The 25,772-nt window shown below is 37.8% G+C and overlaps 1 protein-coding gene across 6 annotated transcripts in view; it reads left to right on the top strand.

The window, feature by feature from the left end:
* The window catches only part of MTUS1 (microtubule associated scaffold protein 1), a 109,404-nt gene extending 83,857 nt beyond the window's left edge, over positions 1-25,547 (top strand). For 5 of the 6 annotated variants that reach the window (XM_087724477.1, XM_087724473.1, XM_087724474.1 and 2 more), the window contains 8 exons: positions 6,549-6,615; positions 15,920-16,134; positions 16,677-16,782; positions 17,007-17,080; positions 17,723-17,818; positions 18,422-18,538; positions 22,222-22,319; positions 23,458-25,547. In XM_087724477.1, coding sequence (XP_087580603.1) covers positions 6,549-6,615; positions 15,920-16,134; positions 16,677-16,782; positions 17,007-17,080; positions 17,723-17,818; positions 18,422-18,538; positions 22,222-22,319; positions 23,458-23,674 — 990 coding nt within the window. In that variant the 3' untranslated portion in view covers positions 23,675-25,547. Of the gene's footprint in view, positions 1-5,552; positions 5,744-6,548; positions 6,616-15,919; positions 16,135-16,676; positions 16,783-17,006; positions 17,081-17,722; positions 17,819-18,421; positions 18,539-22,221; positions 22,320-23,457 lie in introns of those variants that run through there. The other variant, XM_087724479.1, reaches the window with a different exon arrangement.
* Positions 25,548-25,772: the final 225 nt, after the last annotated feature.

Below are 25,772 nucleotides of genomic sequence, written 5' to 3'. Positions count from 1 at the left end.
CTTTGTATGCCTTCTGGAAGACAAAGCTACTTTGGCACTCTGAAAACAGGCACTTTGCTCTTGTTATTACACACTGTGCAGATGTCTATCAAAACAACTCATTTTGAAGCTAAAAGCTCAAATTTGGGATAGAATATACTATGCATTTCTAGTAAATCAGTTCCTACCTGGATAGTGGGTGATCTCTTGTTAGCCTTGGCTGACTTTGAAAAGCTGAGCTGAGTTAATTCATACCTGGTGATTCTTTAGAGCTAAAGACTAAACTGGGTAGTTGAAATCATAGATGTAGGAAGTGACAGTGTTTTGTACTGTTGTATTAAATGATACATTACTTTTAGATTTGCTAAATATCAAATAAAATATTTTCCCTTCTGGTCTTCTTCAAAGAACAGCAATCCTAGGTGTTTCTGAAGTGGTAGAAACTCATATTATTTCGTAGTATATGACTGAGCATGAGCAAGCACTGGATTTCTGTAAATACCACTTTAAATACTGTATCAGTCATTCTACACCTCTAATGAAGTAAACCATAACTCAAGAAAGCTTATGCCTTTTAAAACGTGTTAGTTGGGAAAACGTGTTAGTTAGGACTCCTTCTGACAATGTTACATAGAATCCTATTCTTTTAACATCTCTTTGATTTGTCAAAATGAGGTGGGTAAAACAATTAGTGCTAAGATCTCATGGAGGCTTTTTTCATGTAGGACAGGGCTGTCAAACTGGCGGCTCACAGGCCAGATGCGTCACGTGCTGACCATGACCCCACCCAGTTTAGCAAAGGAGGGAAAAGTCCCGATACATCACATGACACCACTGTGACGACATGAGTTTGATAGCCCTGATGTAGGACATTGATTTTCTATAACCTTGAATCAGAGTGTTGCATTTTTATAAGTCACAATTCAGTTTTGAAAGCTAGTTGTAGTTTTTTCTTTAATTCAGCATGCCAGTATCATATGGAACATTGTAAATCTGTTTAGTTTTCCCAAAAGACAATATGCGTGAAATATTTTTAACATGATTTTGCCAAGGACACCATTATTACAGAAGTCAACATTTGACTACCAAGAAGAAAAAAATTTCAGAAAAAGTTACCACTTTTTAAAAATTGTTGCTAGAAACACCTGTTTAAAAAGTTATTTCTTGTGTTACCATATCTTTAAAAGAACAAGTGTTGAATCTTCTACTGAAAAAGTTAATGAGGTCACAGTGTAGCATTAGTGACACTTCTGTTGTCATGGTAACTGATGTCATAGTCTTTTCATTACTTTTACTCAAGGGAAAGATTGAAGAAGGGCCGTTGTTGCTTAAACATACTCTTTTAATTAAACCATGGCTATAAAACTGTCCAAATGTAAATGCTTACTTCCTTGAAAAGCCTTTTAGGAATATATAACAGCCTCTTCATCAAGAAAGAGCATGGATCTGGCTTTAATCTTGAAATTATATACGTCAGACCTCTGTGATTAATATTAAAGGCCCATGAATTTATTGAGCTATTCAGTTTTAATCGTGTGTACTTCATCAATAATTATATTACAGTTCATGGGTTGCAAACTTGCAAAACTTTGCCATGCCTTGGGATTTGATCAATTAACCATTTTGAATGCCCTACCTAGCTACAAGAAAGAAGTGGTAAGTGTCTTCAAGTACTTGGGGTTGTCTTTTTTACTACTATTATTTTAAAAGAGGTTACTGGAGCAGCCATTTGTGCACCTTTCACCATTTTTTATTCATTTTCAACCTAGGTTTCTTGTTACTATGTAAGAGAACAAAAACATTCAGTGATTGTCATACACAGAAACAGAAATCTAACCAAACATGATCAGTAGTTAAAGATCTTAGACAAATGCAGAAGTACTTTGTTTACATGAGATATGACAATGTTTCTTAAACACGAGAAAAAAGAAAACTAATTGCCCTGTCCATTTCTATCATATGTTATTGGATGATAGAATGATGTACCGCTATAGCCTCCTAGTGTTGAAGTTGAATAACAACACACTGCCTATAGCAATGAAGCTATAGGAATAATGTTGGGTTTCCTTCAGAAAGGTATTCCTGGTGTCAATGGTATTTTCTTCTTGACAGGATGTAAAGAGCCTTTGGCCATTTCTATCTTATTTCTTTCCAGAAAGATCCAGCAGATTTAGTAAAACTAGGTAGAAGTAACACAGGAGTTAACAGTTCCAGGTATGGGAAGAAGGAAAGGTTGAGTGGTTTTGGATTGGTTTTGGATTGCCTTGCTAAGGCATGATTGATTCCCTTTAACTGGGAATGAGCATCTCCTTTAGTCTGATTTGCAGAAAATGCCCTTTCACAATGTCTTTCAAACAAAATACTTTTTGTCAATTCATTGTCCAGTAGTTACACTGTAGTAGATAGTTGTATGGATTGTGAACAAGACTAATTCTGCCTGTAAAAATGAAACCACTAAATTAGCATTTTACTTCTCCATACAAATTGATGCACATGGCTCTGCTCAGGAATAGCTATGAGATTTCAGCTGAAATACATACAGGTGGTGCTTGTTGTAGGATCACAATTGGGACCAGAATTTCCCTTGCTAAGGAAGGCATTTGATAAGCAAGTGACATCCAATTTTGCCATGGTTGTAAAGTAAATCACTGGTTGTTTAGTGAATCATGCAGTCATTAAACAAATTTGGCTTTCCCAACTGACTTTGCTTGTCAGAAGCCAACTTGTCAGAATGACCCTGGGACAAATGCCTAAATAAGACAATTCTGTTTTTATGTGAATGTCTCTATCCCATTTGTTTTTTGAAATGATTAAACCCCTTTGCTATGAATCTGCTAATCCATACAAACAGAGTATAATTTGGTTGTGTTTTATTCACTATATTTCTTAATTTCCCAGTAACTACAGTTCTCTGGGCAGTAAACAAATGGAAAACCAAAATGATTTTTAAAAACATCACAGTAATTGAGATAAATGATCAACAATTTTAATGATGTTACATCCCTAGAATATCTCCCCAGTCATCTGAATGGCCCCTATCCTTGTTGGCTTTGGAAGAGTTTTAGAAGAGTGTTTCACAACCTTGACAACTTTAAGATGTGTGGATCTCAACTCCTAGTATTCTGGGAATTGAGGTCCATACATCTTAAAGTTGCCAAAGTTGAGAAACACAAATATAGGAAGAGTTGGCTGTTTAAACAAATTTTGAAATATAGAATGAGGTGTGGGGAGAGGAGGATTGCAAACTAATCCTGGGATCTTACTTTGTTGTTTTAATCCTTCTGATTTTTTGTAATGATATTTTGTTTTGCTTAAATCAAATTATGGGCGGGAAGTTGTATGGCATTCAGTTGTGATTAGAGCAACCTAAAAATCCTGTAAAATAAATAAACTGATATTGAAACACACAATTATATGCTTCTGATCCTGGGGCATAAGGGTTCTCCTGTATTTTGCATAATGTCAATAATGAAAGAAATATGTGGAATAATTATCAAAAACAGAACCTTTAAGCTGTTAAGGGCACTTTCCTCCCCTCCCCACGCACTTACTTTTAAAATGGAGGACAGTCAGGGTTTTTTTAACCCCTCTCCCAGGCCACTGTCTTGGCATATTTCCTTGCTAAACAACCCTCTGTTAATTTAATTTAAATTACTGTTAAATTAAATTTAAAGTTCCCAGTTATTATAGCAATCTACAAAGCATTCATTTTCATACTACTCCATTCATCGCACTGTCTATGTTTTCATTAAACCAAATAGGGGTTGTTTGGGGTCCTTTAATATTAGTTGCTTTGCTTGCTACCCAGATCATCCATCCAATAGCCACTGATAGGTTTGATTCTAAGTTGGTTTCTTTGAGTCATTTAGAGGTTTTTTTGTTCAAACATATAGTATTTGAATCAATAATTTTGATTATCTGACTTGTTGGCCTTCTAAACAGATAGTCTTTATTTTAACATCAATTCTTCTTAGCCTAAGAAATGGAACTCTGTTCCTAAACAATGAGAATTGTTGCTTTTATCTATAATTGATAAGAGCCCCTGACTGACTAACCAGTTATCAGATGTGGATTTAAACTAATTTGTAGTTAAATAAATATTTCAAAAATAAGGAGTATGTTCTCAAGGTGTGGCTTTCTGTTTTGTCTATTTGCAAAGTACTTCCTGTGTCTTGAATTGAACTACCTTATTTTCTTGTATACTCAGTACTTATAAATTTAGACTGTTAATAAAATTCAGATATATAGAATTTAGAATATGCATATAATCCTCTTTTGTGCATTCTAGTCCATGTAAATAAGTCATTAATATTCTTGTTTTAATATTGCCTATATATTTCTTAGGAATAGAAGCAGAGAAAACGTATTTATTTGCCAAATAACAGGAAGTTTTATAGAACCTCCAGGACTAATTAGATTATATTGCATAATTTTTCATGGATTATAGTGTGATCTGGGACAACCTATTCAAACAGTTCAGAGCCAATAAGAACCCACTCTATTAATAGCCGTGATGTGATTGCAGGAGCTCCCATGCTTTGCAATGTACTGCTTAAAATATTCAGAATAAATACTGATGCAATATATGTCCTGATTTTTAAATACCAAAGCACCATATTAGTCCTTTAGAGAAGGAAAAAGATTCTTGGTGGCCAAATCCTCACATTAATCTAGGCCGTAAATGCAAGGCTAGATTTGACTCCTGATTAAGATACTTCATGAGAACAACTCAAGGCTGTCACCTTTTAAAAATTATTATTATTCTGTGCCTTCGAGTCACTGTTCATTTCTGGCAACTATCAGGACAAGTCTCTTCGGTTTTCCTGGCAACATTTACAGAAGTGGTTTGTCCTGGCCTCCTTCCTAGGGCGGAGAGAGAATGACTGGTGGCCTAAGGTCACCCAGCTGGCTTCATGCCTAGGATAGGACTAGAACTCACAGTCTTTTGTTTTCTAGTCTGATGCTTTAACCACTAAACTATATAACTTAGAGCCAAGAGTATCTATGGAACTGAGGCTAAAATATTGAGTGACGGCTCTAAAGGCTCTCTTCACATTGCTCTTTTCACTCCCACTGACCCAGTGAGAAGCTCCTGAAAGGATTATATCACTTTCATTTGCTGCTGAATCCTCAATAGAACAGCACAAGAAGCATAAAGCAAATTTTGGCAAAGTTTCTTTCTTTCTTTTTCCTCCTTTCAGCTCACATCATCTCATTTCCCCACCAGCCTATCTAATAAATTAAGAGTAAAAGCCTGGAATAACTAATTCAGAAAAGCTAAAAATAAAATCCATTATCCATAGAGGTGGTCAGGAGGATGTTTTCTCTCCCTCCTTTCCTCCCCCAACCCTCCCTCCCTCCCAGGCATTATACCAACTGATATTTGAGTAAGTGGCAATCGATCTTAGTAATGTCTGGCTCTCATTTTTCAGAAACGAAAGAGCTGTAGCTTTAAGTAATCACTAGCTGCTGGTGCCAAGTGCAGAGGCTGCAGTGAGTGTGTCTCTGAATTGGGAGAGACCAGTAGAAGGACTACGGTAAACTGCAAAGCATGATGAAGTGGAGCTGAGGCAGTGGCCAATGGAGTGCGATCTGGTTGTGAGTTAAATGTGGCCCAACCAGTTTGCTTTGTGGGACCGCTTGCCACCTGTACACACTCCTGCCTGCATATGCTGGGGACAGAAGACAAGCTGGGGACCTAAGCTGTACAATGGGCTGCTCTAGCAGCAAAGTGTGCTTGTATGTTCCATGTGCTGCAAAAAAGGTAATTGGTATTTGTTGTGTAGTGTTCTTTTGGAATAATGTCAAGGAGTTTTCAGCAGTGGTTTGCTGCAAGCAAGGTGAAATGCTTCCCGCAGCAGGGAGTTTGGATTTTGATATCTCTGCAACATTGAGCTCTCCAAGCAGTTGATTGCAAGCAGGCAGCAGAGGGTTCATTGCACCTTATAGATTCGGGAGGGGGGGAGGATTGCTTGTTTTCTGTAACTAGTTCAATAGTCGGAAGTAGGCAGAAAAGGACATGGATTCTTTTGGAATGTTTAAACGGCACCAACTTTAGCTATAACAAAAGTAATCCTGATTAAGAGAATGTTTTGACTGAAACCATGACCCACACTGTGCTGCTTCTAAATTTTGTAATTAGGCTTTGTAATCTATAGAAGACTTAGGCTATATTTACCTTTGTTATAAAGTACTTTGCACTTTGTTTTTCACTCCTGTGTGGCCCTCAAAGTTATGAATAAAAGGTCGTACAAGTTTGTTGAATACAAGTTAGAAATTGTTAATTTAATCCTAAGAGTATCCACACTTAACCTGAAAACTAAGTTCTTGCTGACTTTAAAGTCCTTAACAAGAGGTGAAAACCTTATTTAAACACATCTGCTTCCTTATCTTAGAACATTCTGTGTTTTCCCAGTGTTAAAAAACTGTTATCGTGGATGGTTTTTATCTTGGTATCCTCCTCCCTATGCTTCAGCTCCTGTCATTTAGCAGATAGCCTGCAAATATAACTACTAAAAAATATTGTCCCCAATAACATTATATGTATCCCTGCTGTGTTTTTCCCACAGAGAGAAGAAGTCCTTTCCCATCGTAAAGAGTTATCACTGGAACTTCTCAACCTACGTGGAGATCTGGGTAAGTGTTAATCAATGCTATCCTCCTTCCTTTTTTAAAATGATAAATGGAGCAACAAAGAAGAGCCATAAGAAGTCATAGAACGGACTCAGCATGTTCAGACCCCCTCCCACTCATTCCACCCATTCTGTTCAGATCTTCAGGTCTCCATTTTTCCAGATTCTTGATTGTATGACCCTGAGGTCATCTGGTTTCCAGAGAATTTTCTCTGGAAACATGTCTCTGATTGTCCTAACATCCACAGTGAGGAAAGTGCATGATGAGATAGGCTGTGCAAATCCATGTTTTTCGTTTTGTTGGTTTAAATCAGCGGTGTCCAACCTTGACAACTTTAAGACCTGTGGACTTTAACTCCTAGAATTGCTCAGCCAGTCATGCTGCCTGTTGAATTCTGAAGTTGAAATCCACAAGTTTTAAAGTTGCCAAAGTTGGACAACCATGGTTTAAATGGTATAACGGGTATTACTTTCCCTCTTGACAATGAGGAAACAATGGTAATGTGCTGTATTTTATTCATAGTGGTGAATCACTCCCAGACTGCCCACAGTAAACTAAAATTAAAAAGAAACTAAGAAAACATCAGTTAAGCTAAACAGGTTAACTGCTTCAAGGCAGAGAATCATAAAATTCTTACAATGATCCAAAATTAATTCCAGCTTAAATGTGCCAGAGGAGCATTTCATCTTAACAAATAGCTTTAGTGTATTTAATGTTAAGTCATAAGCAGATTGTAACATTATGGGTAAGAGAATAAAATTGGTTTTGCTTTATATCTTACCTCTGTCCTTGTTAGCTGGCCTACGGCAAGTTGCTGAGAATTTCAAAATACAGACCGAGGCTGACCTATTTTACAGATTAATGGAATGGGGCAGTGACATCACATATGTGAAACACTTAAGCAATTTGCTCTATAAGTTGATTGACATTCAATCTGTGAAATGTGATTATAAGTCCCTTGTAATTTCAGATATTTTATTAGAGTAATGACTACTACAAGTAACTTCAAGGCAATTTTAAGCAATGGTTATATTTTTTACCATTGTTCACATGACCTTCTCTAACTTGATGGCTCATTGCATGTGGACTACAATTCCACCATTTGTGGAACCCAGGGCTGAACCTATTTAGAGATAGCAAGACATGGTGGAGGGTGACAGATTCAAGAAATGTTACTGTACCTTAACATATCTAAGATGATTCATACATTATCAATTATTGGCATGGAAAGCTTACTCTTACTATTAAAAGCATACAATAGATGAGATAAAAAAGCTTTTTTCTGCCTTGGATCATTAATATATTGAAAATATTTTTATGTATATCATGCATAAGCATAAAATTTTAAAGGGGATTATTTTTCAAGTAGTAATAATACAATTATATACATGGGAAAATTGAATGTTGGCTTTGCTAGCTAGACATGGTTTCTCACCGTTTCACTTTGTACCAGCAGAGTATTGTGTGTTTGTTTCTGTTGGATCTCGGTCATTCTCTCTTCCCTTATACCCTTTTCCATTGATAATATAAGGATGTTGAGCAACAAACATTGTCCAGTTTTGGTCAACGAATTAAGCATTAGGCAGGGATGGCAACTTTAAAAAACAATCAAGTCTTTTCTGTCTTTTGAAAAAAACAAGATTCTTTGTGACCATTCTGAATTATAAAATGAAAAACAGCAAGAATGGCAAAATGAGAGTGTGTATCACCTTTGATGAGGTGTCATGTTTACATGAAGTATGGGAAGTCTAGACTGATGGAGGGAAAGGAGCTTTTTTTACTTGTGAATCTCACTGTGAAGGAAAATTTAATTATCTTCTGGTCACCTGAAAAGATCTTATTGTGGACAACACCATAGCACCTATATCAGTGACCTCAAAGTAATTGATTGTGACAGTCCATTTTATTTATGTATTCATTCAGGCATTTATATGGCTGCCTAACTCAAGTCATGTGATTTTAAGTGTCATACAAAAATGAACCCATAGTCAATTTAAAAACATATTTCATTAAAATGTATTAAAGCTGTAGGTTGGCTATTAGAGTGAAATCTTCATCAATTAGAGATTTAACATCTGACCCCCAAGGGCCAAGGAAATAGCTGGAGCTTAGGTGTCTCCCTAAAAGCCCATAAGAACTTCCCTAAAAATAAATATAAAAATGTATATGTATTTAAAAATAAATTTTAAAACTTGTTAACATGTTCCAATCTAGTCTGCGTCTAGTTTTATATACTAGAACAGGTTCTGTTATGTGTGCTTTTTTATGGTAATTGGTCTCGAGTTTATGTTCTGGTGTTTATTTGAAAATACGCTAAAACAATGTTCCAAAGGCTTATAAGCCAACTGCAGTCAAATGACCATAAAAACATTTTTGAGAACTGGGAAACCATAAAATTTCATGAGATTTTAAATAGCTAATTCTAGTATTATGAGGAATTGGTCCACCTTGCTCACCAGTTCACATGGTAGAGCTGTTTACATGGTAGAGCTATTTCTTCTCTGCTCTTACATAGTTGAAGGATCAAGACTGAGGCAAAAGTGTGTGGATAAATTTGATTTATTTCCTAAAGGAAACAAATTGCAGTGTGAAATTGCTTAAAACACATTAGATATTTTCAATGGAACTGCATCTGTAGGGAAGTATGCAGTAGAGTATCCCAAGGCCCGTATTCTTTAATATTTTCATCAATGATTTGGATGAGGGAATAGATGGGGAATTCATCAAATTTGCAGATGACACCAACCTGGCAAGAATAGCCAACACTCCAGAAGATAGGCTTAAAATACAGAAGGATCTTGACAGACTTGAACATTGGGCACTATCTAACAAAATGAAATTCAATGGTGAAAAAAGTAAGATCCTACATTTAGGCAAGAAAAACAAATGGACAGGTACAGGATATGTGATACCTTGCTCAATAGTAGTAAACTGTAAGAGGGATATTGGAGTCCTAGTGAACAACTATTTAAATATGAGCCAGCAATGTGCAACAGCTGCCAAAAAAGTCAACACAGTTCTAGGCTGCGTAAACAGAGGGATTGAATCAGTGATGGGTTCCGGATCCCGTTGCAACCGGTACAGTTGCAACAGGCCCCGCCGTCCTCCACATGAGTACGCGCATACATCTTACCATCCAGCAACGCCTCCGCAAGCTTCCACGATGCTCCAGTTGCTCGGCGAAGCGTTGCACAGGCGCTGTATGCGCCATGCGTGTACGCAGAAGCCACGAAGAGCTTAAAGACAGGTAAGGACTGCGGGCAGGCATGTGGGCCCTGCGGAGCACCATAGCGGAATAGGTACCCGGTGCTCCGGACAGGCTCCCGTATGTCTGTACCGGGGCGTACCGCTTGCAAACCACCACTGGATTGAATCAAGAGCATGTGAAGTGTTAATATCACTTTATAATGCCTTGGTAAGGCCACACTTGGAAGTACTTGCATTCAGGTTTGGTTGCCACAATGTAAAAAAGATGTTGAGACTATAGAAATAGTGCAGAGAAGAGCAACAAAGATGATTGGAGGAGTGGAGGCTAAAACATATGAAGAACAGTTGCTGGAACTGGGTATGTCTAGTTTAGAAGAAGGACTAGGGGTGATAGCAGTGTTCCAATATCGCAGGGGTTGCCACAAAGAAGAGGGAGTCAAACTATTCTCCAAGGCACCTGAGGGTAGAACAAGAAGCAATGGGTGGAAACTAATCAAGGAGAGAAGCAATTTAATACTGAGAAATTTCCTGACATAACAATTATGGTAATCAGTGGAACAACTTACCTCCAGAAATTGTAAATGCTCCAATACTGGAAGTTTTTAAGAAGATGTTGGATAACCATTTGTCTGAAGCAGGGAGTTGGACTAGAAGACCAAGGTTCCTTCCAACTCTGTTATTCTATTCTATTTTATTCTTATCCTTCACTTAATCAGCATATTGACTTAATGGTTCTTATTTTGCCTCAAGAGGACAAATTTGTCAAAGCATGGCATTGTGATGATGCTTGTAAATTATTTTTTATTAGCAATTTTGAATGTTTTTCTCCCTTTTGAGAATTTAGGCTTTTTAAAAAAAATCTACAACATACACTATATTGCCAAAAGTATTCACTTACCCATCCAAATAATCAGAAGCAGTTGTGAGCAAATACTTTTGGCAATAGAGAGTATGTAGTATTTTTTGTGCTAATGAAATCTAATAACTTTGAAAACAGTTCCCTTTTGCTTAAATGGCTTAAATTCTGTGGGGATTTTTGTACTGACTGAACAATTCTACACGTGAGACATCAGGTCTGTGCATGCAAAGCTGAACTTCTTTCTGGTTTATTTCAAGAGGAACGGCCGCTCATTCTGTACCATGAATAATTGTTTTGGTGAGCTCTCTTGAACCTACCACTGCTCATGCTACTTACTTTCCCCCATTGACAAAGCAGGTTAGCTACTAGTGATCAAGCCTAGTCCTGTGGGCACCAACATTGTAGAAAAAGCATCCAGACTTTATATTTAGTTTCTTTCTTTCTCTGGTGTCAAGATTGCTTGGAGATCTTGGAGCCATTAACAAAAGCTTAGTCATTTTTAAAGGTAGAAAGCAATAGTGGAAGAATCTGATTTTGTGTTATGGCATATGTCAGGCTTTGGGGTTATGATATATAACCCCATGCTGCGTGAGGTTGCCTACTGCTTTGTGATTCCTGGATGTGAATGGTATGCAACTCACTTTTCCCATAGAAATCCAAAGAAAATATTCACATGCTCAATTAGTTTTTGATGTCAATAACAGACCAAGAGAAAACAATCAAACGGATTTAGATAAATTGGAGGTGTTTCTGGACAATAAAGTGGGAGAATAAGGATTCAACAGAGATTAGAGCAGGGGTCCCCAAACTTGGCAACTTTAAGACTTGTGGACTTCAACTCCCAGAATTCTCCAGCCAGCGTAGCATAGCTGGCTGTAGAATTCTGGAAGTTGAAGTCCACAAGTCTTAAAGTTGCCAAGTTTGAAGACCTCTGGATTAGAAGATTATATTCCTGTAGAAGATTCAAGTTGCTGGTTAGTGTATTAGTGAGTTTAAGCTGTCAATGTGGAAGGTGTGAATTGACACAGGTTTTCCTGTGAAAAGGTAATGCCAAATGCACTTACACCTAGTGTAATGATATTGGGAATGATGTTGGAGGGCAGGAGGGAGAACCACAGATAGAAAATCCAGCCTGCAAAAGCTATCTCAGCTCAGAGAAGAGCGGTGGGAAATGTGTTGGAAATATTTCAGAAGAGACATTCCTTAGTTTTTCAGAGCATAAAAGGAAAGGAAGGAGAAATACAGTCTTCGAAGATTTTGTTAATGTTAGCTTATAATATAACAATAGATGTAGCACTCCTGGTTATGCTTCTTGTCTGGATTAGTTTTGGCATTTTCTATCTGGTATCTTCTTGAAAAAGTAGTTAGTACTATCGGCTCTGCTATGATGAGGTCCTTGACTAAGATCAGTTATAATTAAAAGCTCTGTTGACTTTTTTTTCAGATAGTTGTCCTGTCCTGAAATTGTTTTGCCGAGCCAGATGTCCTTCCTTCTCTAGCAAAAGGTCATCCAACACCATACGTGTTCTTCTTCCTCTCCCCCTCCCCCTCCCCCATTTGTTTTCTGGTTTAGAGAAGCTAAAAAACAGCAAGGCTTTTGTCCAAACTGCAGGTGATAGTCATGTTTTCTTTTTCAGTTTCCATGGCAAATGAAGGAACCCTCCCTTTCCTAATCTCCTTCATATGCCAGAGGTCTTAATGGAACAGATAACTAGGAACCACAATGACTGGTTATTAAGCCAAGCAATATTTTCTGTTTCCCTGGTGAAGAGGCAAAATAATTTCCACAACTCAATTTTTTGGCCCACAAACAATCTGACTTATTTGGGGTTGGATTGGTGCCTTCTGAAATAAATAAGCATAGTTTAGCTTTTTGCATCAGTTTTTTTTAAGACCTCAACTTTTGTAATGTATTTTTTATTCTTTAATATGCATGGAATTTCATTCTGGAAAGATATGAAAGCATCCCAGGATGATGAAATTGTTTCATGTCCACTTCTTTTCTTCTTCAGGAAGTTGGACCCTTCCAGATGTTTTTGATAATATCCCCAATAATCAAGTGCAGGCAGCGTAGTGGCCTCCAGGTGTTTTTCAACTTCTGCTTCTATAGCACTAGACCGTTTGGTGCCCCGTGTGAAATTTGTTCCTGTTTAGGACATCTGGCTGATGCATGCTGATAATTTCAAGGCTGAAATCCTACACTGAAAAAAAAAAGTTCACGTTTTATCCCACAGTTTAAAAAGTTAGAGATTTGGGGAAGACCAGATATCCTCTCCTCCATATATGTAGGCCGTGAAGAAAATGTGCAGGAAATGTTCGTGGAAATCATGAAGTTGTCAGGTTCTCAAGAATGGCTACCAAGTTGGAAACGTTCAAGACAGCTTTTAAAATGTTTATTCTTGTCAATCAATATATGTGTGTTGGTACGTACATATTGTTGCCCAGAAAAGCATAAAAGCTAGGCAGTAAAACAGCCCACCACAAAAACTAAAGCAAAAACAGTATAAAATATTATTTATATTATTTAATATTATATTTAAAAGTTTGAAGACTTTTACCCAAAAAGACACTGTTTTATCTGTCTAACTTTTCTTAGTGGAATACAAAACAAGAGCTCCGAAGATTAATGTAGTTGATCTTCTGAGGTTCAGGACTTCTGCTAGATCAGCAGACCCCAATCTTTGCACCTTGATGGCCCAGCTGGGGTGGAAGAAGGGAACCGGGCTATGCAAGCAGTGGGCACACATTAGCACCAGCCTGATGCACATGTACTGTATGTGGAACTGCATGTGTGCGCTGACCCACCTCATGCATGGCCCGGTTCCAAATAGGCCACAGCCCAGTAGTGGACTGCAGCCCGGAGGTTGGGAACCCCTGTGCTTGACCAATAAAGTGAAATCTGGTCTTTGTTAGGGAAGGCTTTTAGTTTTTTTCCCTTTCTCTTTTCTTTGCTTTCCCTTTTAAATAATTACCAGTAGCAGTCTTTATTATTAATATTACATTATCTACACTTTTACAAAATTATCAGAGTAGTTTTCCAAAATATAAATTATGCTTTAACAAATTCTTGGACCAGTTTAAAAATAAAAGTTGTAAAAGAAGAAGAGTAACAAATGAAACTAAGATAAAATGGTTAAATTGGCATTAGATTTTTAGATTTTTAGATTTTATTGAACATTTATATGCCGCCCTTTTCCCTGAGGGGACTCAGGGCGGCTTACAACAATGGGGGAAGGGAGTGCCAGACAAGACTTAAAAGAAAAAGAAAAAACGTGAGTAAAAAAATTAACCATAAAAACACAACATTCACTCAACATTCGGGCGGGGTGAGAATAAATCCTATCCCCAGGCCTGACGGGATAGCCAGATCTTGAGGGCTGTGCGGAAGGCCTGGACTGTGGTTAAATCTCATAAGTCAAAATCTAGAAAAATACCTGGCCATTTAAAAGATAGCTGCATAGATAATAGGCATCCTCCAAGAAAAAATGCCCCTCCTAGAGATGTAGATTTGTTTTGCTAGCAAATCGGAAGATACATTTTGCCTTCCTTCTCCATTCCTAAAAAGTGAAAATATTAGTAGCCCTCGTTTAACTAATTGAGTCTAGAATTTCTGTTGCTATGTGATGTGATTGTAAAGCATGAGTCACATGACCATACTTCTTACTGTTGGCAGTTCCAACAGTATCTGATTACCATTGTTAAGCCAGGACTCCACATGGTCGTGGCTTTCAATTTCTTGTTGGCTTCCCCATTGATTTTGCTTTTGGAAGGCCAAAGGTTGCACATCTTGATCTCGTGACCAGAAATTTAGGACAGTTGCTAAATGCCTGGATTGCAATCAGGTGATCATGGGGCTGCAGCAACAAGCAGGAACTTTGAGACTGGTTGTAACTACCATTAGTTTAGAGCCATTTCAAGGACCTTCTGTACCACAAACTAGCAAATTGTCAGTCCATTTGCTAGCTGAAATAGGTGTGCCTATTTCTTGTCAACTTCATATACACACTTTTGGTAACAAAATGAAAGAAAAGGCAGTTTTCATACTATAGCTAGAATCTGATGTTATCTTAATTTTGTAATACAGAATAAGCTAATTTGAGAACATGAGTGCTTTCTCACTCTGAATTTTAGCTGCAAACTATTTCCCTTTATTACCCAAAATAAAGACAAATGTTAAACCTACTATATCTAGCTAAGACTTATGAGGGAATTTTGTTCCTAACTAAAATGATTTATTTTAAAAGATTTAAATGTTATTCAAGATTAATTCTTCTCAAACTGACTATTTTAAGTCTCTTGAAGCACATTTGGCTCCTTATAACTACATAGACATATATTAAACTATAGGATTATATTTAGCATTACCATAAATTTGGAGTTAAGAATAGTTTAAAATATAATTTTGCCAGTGTAGAATAATTACTAGAGACCAAGGTTATATATTAGAAGTGCACTCAATCTTCCATACAGTTTTGAATACTAGGGCTGCATATTTTGGGGTAGGGAGAATTCTGCTAGGTAAGAAACTTTTGCTGAAAAATCCTAATGCTTCATTACCTAGTAATTTCTCCCAGCAGTTTCACAAAAGTGTAAAAGAATATGACAAAGAATTGGACACTTGCAATACATGGATAGATTCCCAGCATTTGTTTCTGAATCTTAAACGAGCTGGGACCATTGCTTGTAATTAGTATTTAGATCAGATCAATAGTATTGGAAACTTCTGAGAAATTGAATGGATCCCACAAGGCAAGAATATCATTTAGATAGACCATGTGCTTTCTAGGGAGAAAGCTCAAATCCTATTTTAAGCAACTTGATAGCACTGGGAAAGATTTTGGGGGAAAAATAAAACCTCTATTATCTTGTTAAACGTGTCTTGAATCAACTGTATTGTTTAGGATGCAGATACTATGGCTTTGGAAAGAGTGTGGGATGATTTATATGACTTTATGTGCTGGCCTAGATTGTTAGTAGCTTTTCAACTTTTCTAGAAAGGTATTTCTATTAGCTGCTATCCAACTGTCTTTTAAACCAGATATGTTTAGGGTTAAACCTGGAAATAATTAACATTCAATAAATAAACCCCCAGTGCATTGTTTCTCTCTTTACTGGAAACTTTGTTTGAAATTATTGTATTGAGTATATTCTTGGGGTGGGGGGGAGAATTGTAAAAGCCAAAGATGTGTTTGTGAAACTACTTGATTGTAAGAGGAAAAAATTATTATTTATCATATCAAGTCACTACTACCACTGCCTGTGAGAAATTGGAGAAAGACCGAACTGAATTGCAAGCAGCTTATGAAGGGTTTGTGCAGAAGTTGAACCAACAGCACCAAAGTGATGTATTGGAATTGGAAGAGCGGCTGAAACAGTTCTACACAGCTGAGTGTGAAAAACTTCAGAGTATCTGCATAGAAGAAGCTGAAAAATACAAAGCACAACTTCAGGAGCAGGTTAGTGGAATTGGAGTTAGATGGAGCATTTATTTAGCATAATGCTTAATTGTTGTAATATTCTTTAATTAAGGTTTTTTTTATATTAATGCATTCCTCTGGAATCTCAGCAGTGAAGTTTAAAAATGTATAAATATGTCTATCTTCACAGAGTCAATTTTATTATTCATTTTGCAGTAAAGTTAAGACGTTCATTGAAATGCAGCAGCCTTCTAGGATGGCCTTGTTGCAAATCATGTTGAAATTTGTATTAAATCAAAGCCCTATAAAGAGCTATGTTGGGTTTGTGGAACACTTGCAGAAATTAGTTTGGTGTATGTGTGTATGTATCTACACACACACAGACACACACACACACACACTTTTGAGTCAGTGTTGATTCCTGGAAACTGCTAGGAGAAGTTCTTGCAGATTTCTTGACATGTTTTTGGAAGTAGCTTGCCATTGCTTGCTTCCTAGGTCTGAGAAGGAATGACTGAACCACACCTATCCCAAAATAAGTATTTTTATACACAAACACCCTAAATATTGTTACTTTTTAGGTTGACAACTTGAATATAACACATGAAAATTTTAAGCTAGAACTTGAAACCAGCCATGCAGAAAGGATAAAAGAGTTGAAGAAGGAATATGAATCTTCTTGTTCAGGTAAATTGTCTCATTTCTTTCCTGTGATTATAACTAAGGATGTTATATTTAGAAAGAAATCTAAAAGCATTCAAAAGCCTCATAAAGATTTTTTTTTTTTACCATGGATACAGGATTTTTCTACTTCTAACTAAAATATAACTTCATCTTTTGCTATTGCAACAACTTATAATAAAAGCATGTTAGGGAACCTTACCTCTTAATAAACCTCTAATTTTTTTCAGAACTCAAGGCTACCCATGAATTAGAAAGAAAGTCACTTGAAGAATCTTTCCATGAGAAGCAAGAAGAATTGGAGGTCTGAATTTTTCCCCAGTTTGTTAATACATAGACACTTCTATGAATTATTTCAAGATTTTATGTGCCTCCACTATTCAAAAAATTTACCTTTACTTTTCTCTCTTTAAAAAGTCCATATTTATACTTAGTCCTTATTAATATAGCACAGCACTTTAGTTTTTATTAAGCATCTTTATTGCTTATACTGATTGGTTTGACAGATTGTATCACTCTGGTGCCCAGCTAATAGTATTAAGAATCTTAGCACATTTCTTTTTCTGACTTCTACCAATTTCCTTTATTCTGATAGTATTTTTTAAAATAATTCCTGGCTTTATGTTAGGGCAGGGGTGTCAAACTCGATTTCATTGAGGGCCACATCAGGGTTGTGTTTGACCTGGGGGTGAGGGGCCATGGCCAACTCAACATCACTTGTGTCAGGACGCCTGCAGGGGCCTCCTGCAGTGCTTTGTCAGTGAAACGGTTCCGAGCTCCATTTTCACTAGCAGAGGCACCAGAGGCCAGTCCTTTGCTGTTTCTAGGGCAGCCCTGCCAGCCAGATCTAAGCACCCCATGGGTTAGATCCAGCCTGCGGACCGTGAGTTTGACACCCCTGTATTAGAGGCTTGATTGTTATATTGGACTATATTTAATGTTTCAGAAAAAAATTGCTGAATTACAAAGTGAAAATGATTCCTTAAATGAAAAGCTCAAGTTGGAAGAACAAAAACGAATAGCCAAAGAAAAAGCAAACTCTGTAAGTAAGGTATTGGATAGTATATATTGTAAATATTGTTATAAACGTAGAAATCTTTCACAGGTATCAGGCACTTTTCAAACCCTGTGACTGGGTACAAAAACATGGCCCAGAAGCTGCAATTGATTTAATGCTTTCATAGAGTGCAGACTATAAATGTACTATATTTTGTGTTGGGTGGGGGAAATTAGGGACTGTGTAAAGCTTGCAGAAGCTTAAGGCACCAGTTTCATCCCTTAAAACAGGTGTTGGCAACTATGGCCCCTGTGCGATCTGTGGACTTCCAACTCCCAGAATTCCAGAAAAGATATCACTCAGCATAGCATAATCCTTGCGGAATTACAAAAGTAATGTTATTTGGAACTGGGCAATGCATGGATATTTGCAGCCAATACAAATACCACTTTCATAAATTTCTCCATTCAATGCAAGTACTTCTGTAGGGTTCTATGGTGGTTTGCAAGTATCTATATTTTTCCGTATCCCTTGCTCCCAAGTATGGCGAAGAAAATCTATAGCCAGTCAATATATCATACACCTAATTTAAAACACATGGCAGTGTTGAAGGGCCAAAGATGTTTATCTTTGTATATAAATTTTCAGAAAAATCCTCAGATTATGTATCTGGAACAAGAACTGGAAAGTTTGAAAGCAGTATTGGAAATAAAGAATGAGAAATTGCACCAGCAAGATAACAAACTATTGAAGATGGAAAAACTGGTGAGTTTTGCATTGAAGTGCTGGTCTCCAAAATCTCATTTTTGTGCTGATAATGCAAAAAGACTTAAATCACTGAAGTATGAAATTGGGAACAGGCACCAAAAATGTTCTTTACTATGGGACAAATACATATAAATTAGCTTGTAACTAATTTCAGGAAGGAATATTAATCTTGAGAGAGGATAAGCTTTTAGCATATGCTTGTGATCCCATGTAAAGCCAGCCCATTGCGCTAGCTAAAATTGAAGTTGCTAGTTCAGATTTCATTATTAGCCAGGAATCTGCAATATGCCTGGAAGCCAACTATGGTGATTTTCTTTCCACTTCACCTTTTTTTTTTTTTTTTTGCAATATAAGCATTGCTGGTTAGATATTACAGAGATAAAACACAATTCTCTGAATGTTTAAAATATGCAGTATAAATTATTTCTTGTTTTCATACAACTTCAACAAAATGATAATTAGTTGTCTTGAGAATTCTTGTTCATTAATCAGAAAGGAGAATTATTTTCATTAATTAACTGACTTTTGAGCTTAAAATACTCTGTCTTGGGGCCAAAATTATTATTCAATCTATAGGAGTCATATTTTTATTTTGCATTCATGGCTTGTACTTAAAGAATCATGCTATAAGTGTCTGTTCCAATAGACATTGTTGATGAGGACAAAATATTTAAGCCAAACAAGTACTCTAGGAACTTAGCAATATAGAAGTTTAAATACCATCATATAAAAGGTTATCTAGATTATTGGATACTTGTCCTGAATTTATTTTATTTTTGTCCTTGCACTACAAACTCTGGTGGGAACTGGAATTACTAGATGTTTTCCATCTTCTCTTATGGGTTCTGGTGTTTTTTAGAGCTTACATCTATCTGCTTGATGTCTTTTAAGTAGATCAGAAGGTTTCTGATGATAGTTTTCCACTGCTACAATTATATTTAAATTCCAGCTATCCATTCATTCTCTTCTCCTTGCCCTCTCCCTGCATACACATCTGTATACTTTATGCACTACATAACTGGAGAATATATAATGAACTGGACTATCACTATCTTAAATAGATACCCATGATAAACTAGGAATAAACTGAATCTTAAATCTTTTCTCCTATATTTTTAGATTAAGAGCCTAGGCCTTTTAAGTTCAACTAAATCCATTTAAATAATTGTCAGTCTTTTGGGTTTTATTGAAAATATTTGTTTTGTAGCAAGTTAGCAATAGCAATAGCAGTTAGACTTATATACCGTTTCATAGGTCTTTCAGCCCTCTCTAAGCGGTTTACAGAGTCAGCATATTGCCCCTACAGTCTGGGTCCTCATTTCACCCACCTCAGAAGGATGGAAGGCTGAGTCAACTTTGAGCCGGTGAGATTTAAACCGCTGAACTGCAGATAACAGTCAGCTGAAGTGGCCTGCAGTACTGCACCCTAACCACTGTGCCACCTTGGCTCTCGGTTAAAAACTATATGTAGTGTACTTTGTCAGAGGCAAGATACTAACAGAGTTTGTTAGGTTACACTTTATAAATAGACATTTGGTGTAACGTTGTAATTGACAAAAATGCTTCAGAGGATTAGCAACATTGATGCATTAGCTCAATATTCCTTTATGTTGGTCAAACAAACAAAAAATGTGCAAACTCCGAATCCGACCAAACACTACTAAGAACCTTTATTACGTCTTATTTAGTGGCGATACGGGCGGCAAAATGTGCCCATTTTTCCGCCCTTATTGCATCCGCAGAATCTTGCCTGGCCGCCATGTTTAGGATAACTCGCTCCCTCTTGAAAGGGAGGGATGTGAGTGAACCCTTACAGGGAAGAGCTGAGGAATTTGTTCAGTTTCTGTCGGACAAAGTCACTCAGATTCGGACGGACCTAGACTCCATTTGAATAGTGCCAGCAGAGATGCCGAGGGAGAGCCTTGATCAAATTTTGTGGAGTGAGTTCCAGCTTGCCACTCCTGAGGAAGTGGACAAGGCCAATGGAGCGATGAGTACCGCCATCTGTATACTGGACCCTTGTCCCTCCTGGTTGGTTTCAACCAGCAGAGAGGTGACACGAGGCTGGATCCAGAGGATTGTAAACACCTCACTTCGGGAGGGGTCTTTCCCGCAACCTTTGAAGGAAGTGGTGGTGAGACCCCTCCCTTAAGAAGCCTGCTCTGGACCCAGCTGTCCTTAAAAACTACCGTCCAGTCTCCAACCTCCCATTCTTGGGGAAGGTTGTTGAGAAGGTGGTGGCCTCCCAACTCCAGCGGCCCTTGGACGAAGCGGATTATCTAGATCACTTTCAGTCTGGTTTCAGGCCTGGTTACTGCACCGAAACCGCTTTGGTCGCATTGACCGATGATCTCTGGCAAGCCAGGGATAGAGGGCATTCCTCTATCCTGGTGCTTCTTGACCTCTCAGCGGCCTTCAATACCATCGACCATGGTATCCTTCTGTGGCGGCTGGAAGAGGTGGGAGTGGGAGGCACCATTTTATGGTGGTTCTCCTCTTACCTCTCTGGCAGGTCGCAGTCAGTGTTGGTCGGAGGATAGAGGTCGACCCCTAGGCCCCTGGAATATGGGGTGCTGCAGGGTTCGGTCCTGTCCCCCCTCCTATTTAACATCTACATGAAGCTGCTGGGTGAGATCATTCGTCGGTACGGGATTAAATACCACCAGTATGCGGACGATACCCAGCTGTATCTGTCCGCCCTGTGCCAACTCAGTGAAGCGGTAGAAGTAATGTGCCAGTGCCTGGAAGCTGTCAGGGTCTGGATGGGAATGAACAAGCTTGCGCTGAACCCTGACAAGACAGAGTGGGTTTGGATGCTCCTCCCAAAAATAGTCCAGATATTCCACCTTTAAACCTGGGGAGTGAAATCTTACACCCCTCAGAGAGGGCCCGCAACTTGGGTGTTCTCCTGGACCCGCAACTGATATTAGAACATCATTTGTCAGCTGTGACCAGGGGAGCTTTTGCCCAGGTGCCCTGGACCAGGAGGCACTCCAAATGATCACTCATGCCCTCGTCACCTCAAGGCTTGACTACTGTAATGCGCTCTACATGGGGCTGCCCTTGAAGAGTGTTCGGAGACTACAATTGGTCCAGAATGCAGATGCGCGAGCGCTATTGGGTGCACCTAGGTACACCCACGTTACACCTATCCTCTGCAAGCTGCACTGGCTCCCTATTGGTCTCTGAACACGCTTCAAGGTGCTGGTTATTACCTTTAAAGCCCTACATGGCCTAGGACCTGGATATCTCCATGACCGCCTCCTGCAACATACTTCCCAGCGCCCAATAAGATCGCACAGGACGGGCCTTCTCTGAGTACCGTCGACTACACAGTGTCGTCTGGCAGCTCCTCGGGGAAGAGCCTTCTCTGTAGCTGCCCCGGCCCTCTGGAACGATGTACCTCCTGAGATCTGGACCCTCCCCACTCTCTCGGCCTTCCGTAAGTCTGTTAAGACCTGGCTGTTCCGGCAGGCCTGGGGCTGTTGATCTAGATTGACCTTCAGCCCCATTAAGATCGAGTGAATGTTGTGTCCTTCTTTTAACTCGTTTCTGTCCTGTATTTTAAACTTTTTAAAATGCTTTTAAACTGTTTTTATGTAAGCCACCCGGAGTCCTTCGGGATTGGGCGGCATACAAATCTATTAAAATTGGAATTGGAATTTGATTTTTTATCCAAGGTGGAGAGCAACACTGCCCTGGTAGAGAAAATGAGAAAACTTCAACAAGGGAATGAAGAATTAAAAGCTCGGATGGACAAACATATGGAACTTTCCAGGTATTTTAAAAGCTCAACTCTAACCTATCCTTCATGTGGGGAATTTAGAACAGAGTGCATGCAAACGTTTTCCAGAATTGCCTTGGACTTTGAGTGACATGTCAAGAATAGTAATCAAAAAATGAAGAGGGCCAGGATGAATAAATATAGTTGCAGTAAATAAACTTGAATGCTATTTAAATTAATTAAACAGAGAAATATAATGATTCCTCTTATACTTAATTATATTTCTCCTCTGGCCCATTTAAAATTACAATTCAGTCATGGTCACACTGCCGCCGCACTAAAGCTCACTCTGGGGAAGTCTGCATTTGACCCTAATATCATTGATGTATTCAGATAAAGCCATGATACAAACTGTTCTAAATCTAGTATAATAAAGTGGGACTAAAATTCAAATAAAAGTAAAAGTATCTTTTGAAGGTCAGTACAGTGAAATAATGTTCTCTGGGGACTATCAAAAGTTTAAGTTCAAATTTTTAAAAAATAATTTCTTTGTTTGCTTGCTATCATCTCTTGCATCTGGGAGAAAAACATTCTACAAGCACCTTGAGAAGAAAATCCTATTGCAGTTATTATATTATTCCTCTAATAGGATTACTAGTTTCCTCTAATAGATAGCAGAGGTGGTTTTCAGCCGGGTCTGACCAGTTCTGGAGAACTGGTAGCGGAAATTTTGAGTAGTTCGGAGAACTGGTAATACCACCTCTGACGGCTCCGCTTCCTGAATCTCAGCTGAGGGAATGGGGATTTTGCAGTAACCTTCCCCTGCCACGCCCACCAAGCCACACCATACCCACCAACCCACGCCCACAGAACCAGTAGTACAAATTTTTGAATCCCACCACTGATAGATGGGCACCAATAAGAGTGAAGAACATGAGAAATAAGTTGACGGTTTTATTGTGCTCAACTAAGCCTTCATTTGTCCAAGTTTGTAATTTTGAAAGGGGGAAAATCTACTGCTAATTCAATGGAGAGTTCGTAGGTTCTGGAAGAACCACCTGCATCCCCACCCCAGAGAAGCGGGGAGAATTGTCCAGCTGAAGCCTTTACAGCTTGTTCTAAAAGAAGAATAGGGCAAATCTGTTTGAAGGTAAGAAGGTCTCATTTATCATTTTTATTTTAAAACGAACAGGCAACTTTCCACTGAGCAAGCAGTTTTGCAAGAATCTTTGGAGAAAGAATCCAAGGTAAATAAACGCCTATCGATGGAAAATGAAGAACTTTTGTGGAAGCTACACAATGGGGACCTTTGCAGTCCAAGAAAACTCTCCCCTGGTACTCCACCACTGGCCTTTCAGTCACCAAGAAATTCCAGCTCTTTCTCCAGCCCCACTGTGTCACCCAGATGACACCATTGTGAAAAGACACTCTCCCTTCAGGCATTTCCTTCAAACTCTGCAGAACTGAAAACATGGTTTGAGGGAGCAAAAAGCTACAAAAATGCAGCTGTGCTTCACTGTGTCTGAAATACAACTGGAAAGAACTGCATTGAGAAATATCTTCAGGAGCAGGAAACGCAACTGTGGTCATCCTTGTTAAAGAAAAAGGACTTCAGAAATAACTTCTCCAAAAGTTGTTGCACAAAGCACTTAAAGAGCAAGAAATATCTTGTTCACTTTTGCCTTTTTCACCTAACTCTAGGGAAAAATTGCTCAGGGGCTTATAAATAAATGATTGCAACCTTTAATACGTTCCTCATTATAGATAGTTCTTGAGACTCTGGGTGTGCATAAATGATGCAGCATACCACCTTTGCCATGTATATGATAGAGGATAAACACAGAAGAAATTAGGGTCATGTTATTCATGAATAAAATTTTCTCATTATGCATGTTTTATCAATGTTTTTCCCCCTTTCTTGGGACTAAAGAAAAACTGCCACTTGTACTATATGTTCCCTCTTATCTCTGTACTTCAGTTTAGTAAATGATTGAAAGGAGATGCTATTTCTGTTTCATTGTCTTACCTGTTTCATTGTGGAATGTAATGAGTTTGATCATCTCCTTTCCAGGCATAATTACATTGTCCAAAATATTATTTTTCATCTTCTCCATATATATGACAGAATTAAATTGTTTTCCTTTAGCTATATTATTTAGCCTTTACAAAAAACGCACATCAGTGTAGTAGATAATTCAAACATACATATAAACATTAGTATCAGTATCTACAGGGTCTTATCTGACTCAAAATAGCAGTGCTTCAGAGCACTGCATTCAGGAGGAAAACAGTGCAGATGTGCTTATTTTAAGAGAAGCAAGAGGCTATAGAAATGTATCGTGTTGCTTTGTAATATACAGAGCTGATAATTTATCAATGTGCACTTTATTCAGTAAATGCTATAAGGAGCAATCTATTCATTACATTCATCAGTAACAGATCTATTAACATTTTCCCATTGGCTGAAGAATTCATTACCCTCGGTTTCATTTGATAAGTTTTCTTTGACCATCTTGAATTAAACAAAATTTGTTTTGTAATAGAAAGATACTTATCTCTTGAGTAGCATTTAATTCTGCATTGCAAATTTAAAAACAGCATTGTGCATGTCTGCTCTTGTTAATGACCTATTCAGTTTTGATTTTTCTGAGATTTAAAATCTCTTATTTGTACAATGAGCTCTAAAAATTGTCTCTGCTTTCTGATATAGGCGGGATTTTTAAATCCTATGGTTTGGTCTGTTATTAATACAATCTAACAATGAACTGATATCTCTTTGTTATTTAGTGATTAACTGTTAGTCTAAGGTTGGCAATGATATTTCAAGATTTCCTTTGTCTCTTTCATAAAATTAAAGAAGGGGACCTTTGAATAATCTTCTATAAGCAGGGAGAACAAAATGTCAAATTAGATATTTGTTTAGAAAGCAAAATGTTGGCTTGAAGGGGGAAAGATTTTAGTTATTCTTGAATTATGGAAGCATATTATATTTGGTAATATGAAAAATTCAAGGATAAAATATTTTAATTGTGCATTGTGTATGGAATATTTTACTTGCCCAAACCCATTTAAGGAACAGTACATGCTGTTGTAGCTAGAGATGCTAGCACTTCTCAATAAACTGTTGTCCAGAGACTGATTTGTATAACCATGAACATTTGGTGTAGGCTGAAATTTGGCTTAGAAATATGTCTTGAAGCTATCTATTTCTTTGGTAAGGTCATATTTGATCACATGTATTGAGTGTCAAAAATTAAAATAAATTTTTTTACTGCTTTAAAATTCTTGCCTTTTTAAGTGTAAGCAAATCTCTGAAGCCAAAGTAATATAAAGTATGTTATGTATATAGAAGCCTTCCTTCCAAATTGTGAGTCATTTAAACCAAAGTGGTTTCTATTTAGACTGGGCTTAGAGTTGCAGACATCAAAACAGTAATTTTCAGATTTCAGAAAACCCTTGGAAAAAAATGCTTTAATTTAGCAGACATTATGCATGTGATTTCTTTGG

The sequence above is a fragment of the Thamnophis sirtalis genome, unplaced genomic scaffold, assembly GCF_051295495.1.
Source record: "Thamnophis sirtalis isolate CommonGarterSnake01/CBP01778 unplaced genomic scaffold, rThaSir2_p1.2 scaffold_10, whole genome shotgun sequence".
Taxonomy (NCBI): domain Eukaryota; kingdom Metazoa; phylum Chordata; class Lepidosauria; order Squamata; family Natricidae; genus Thamnophis; species Thamnophis sirtalis.
The sequence above is the reverse complement of the archived record's forward strand: the minus strand, read 5'-3'. Positions and strand labels throughout refer to the sequence as shown.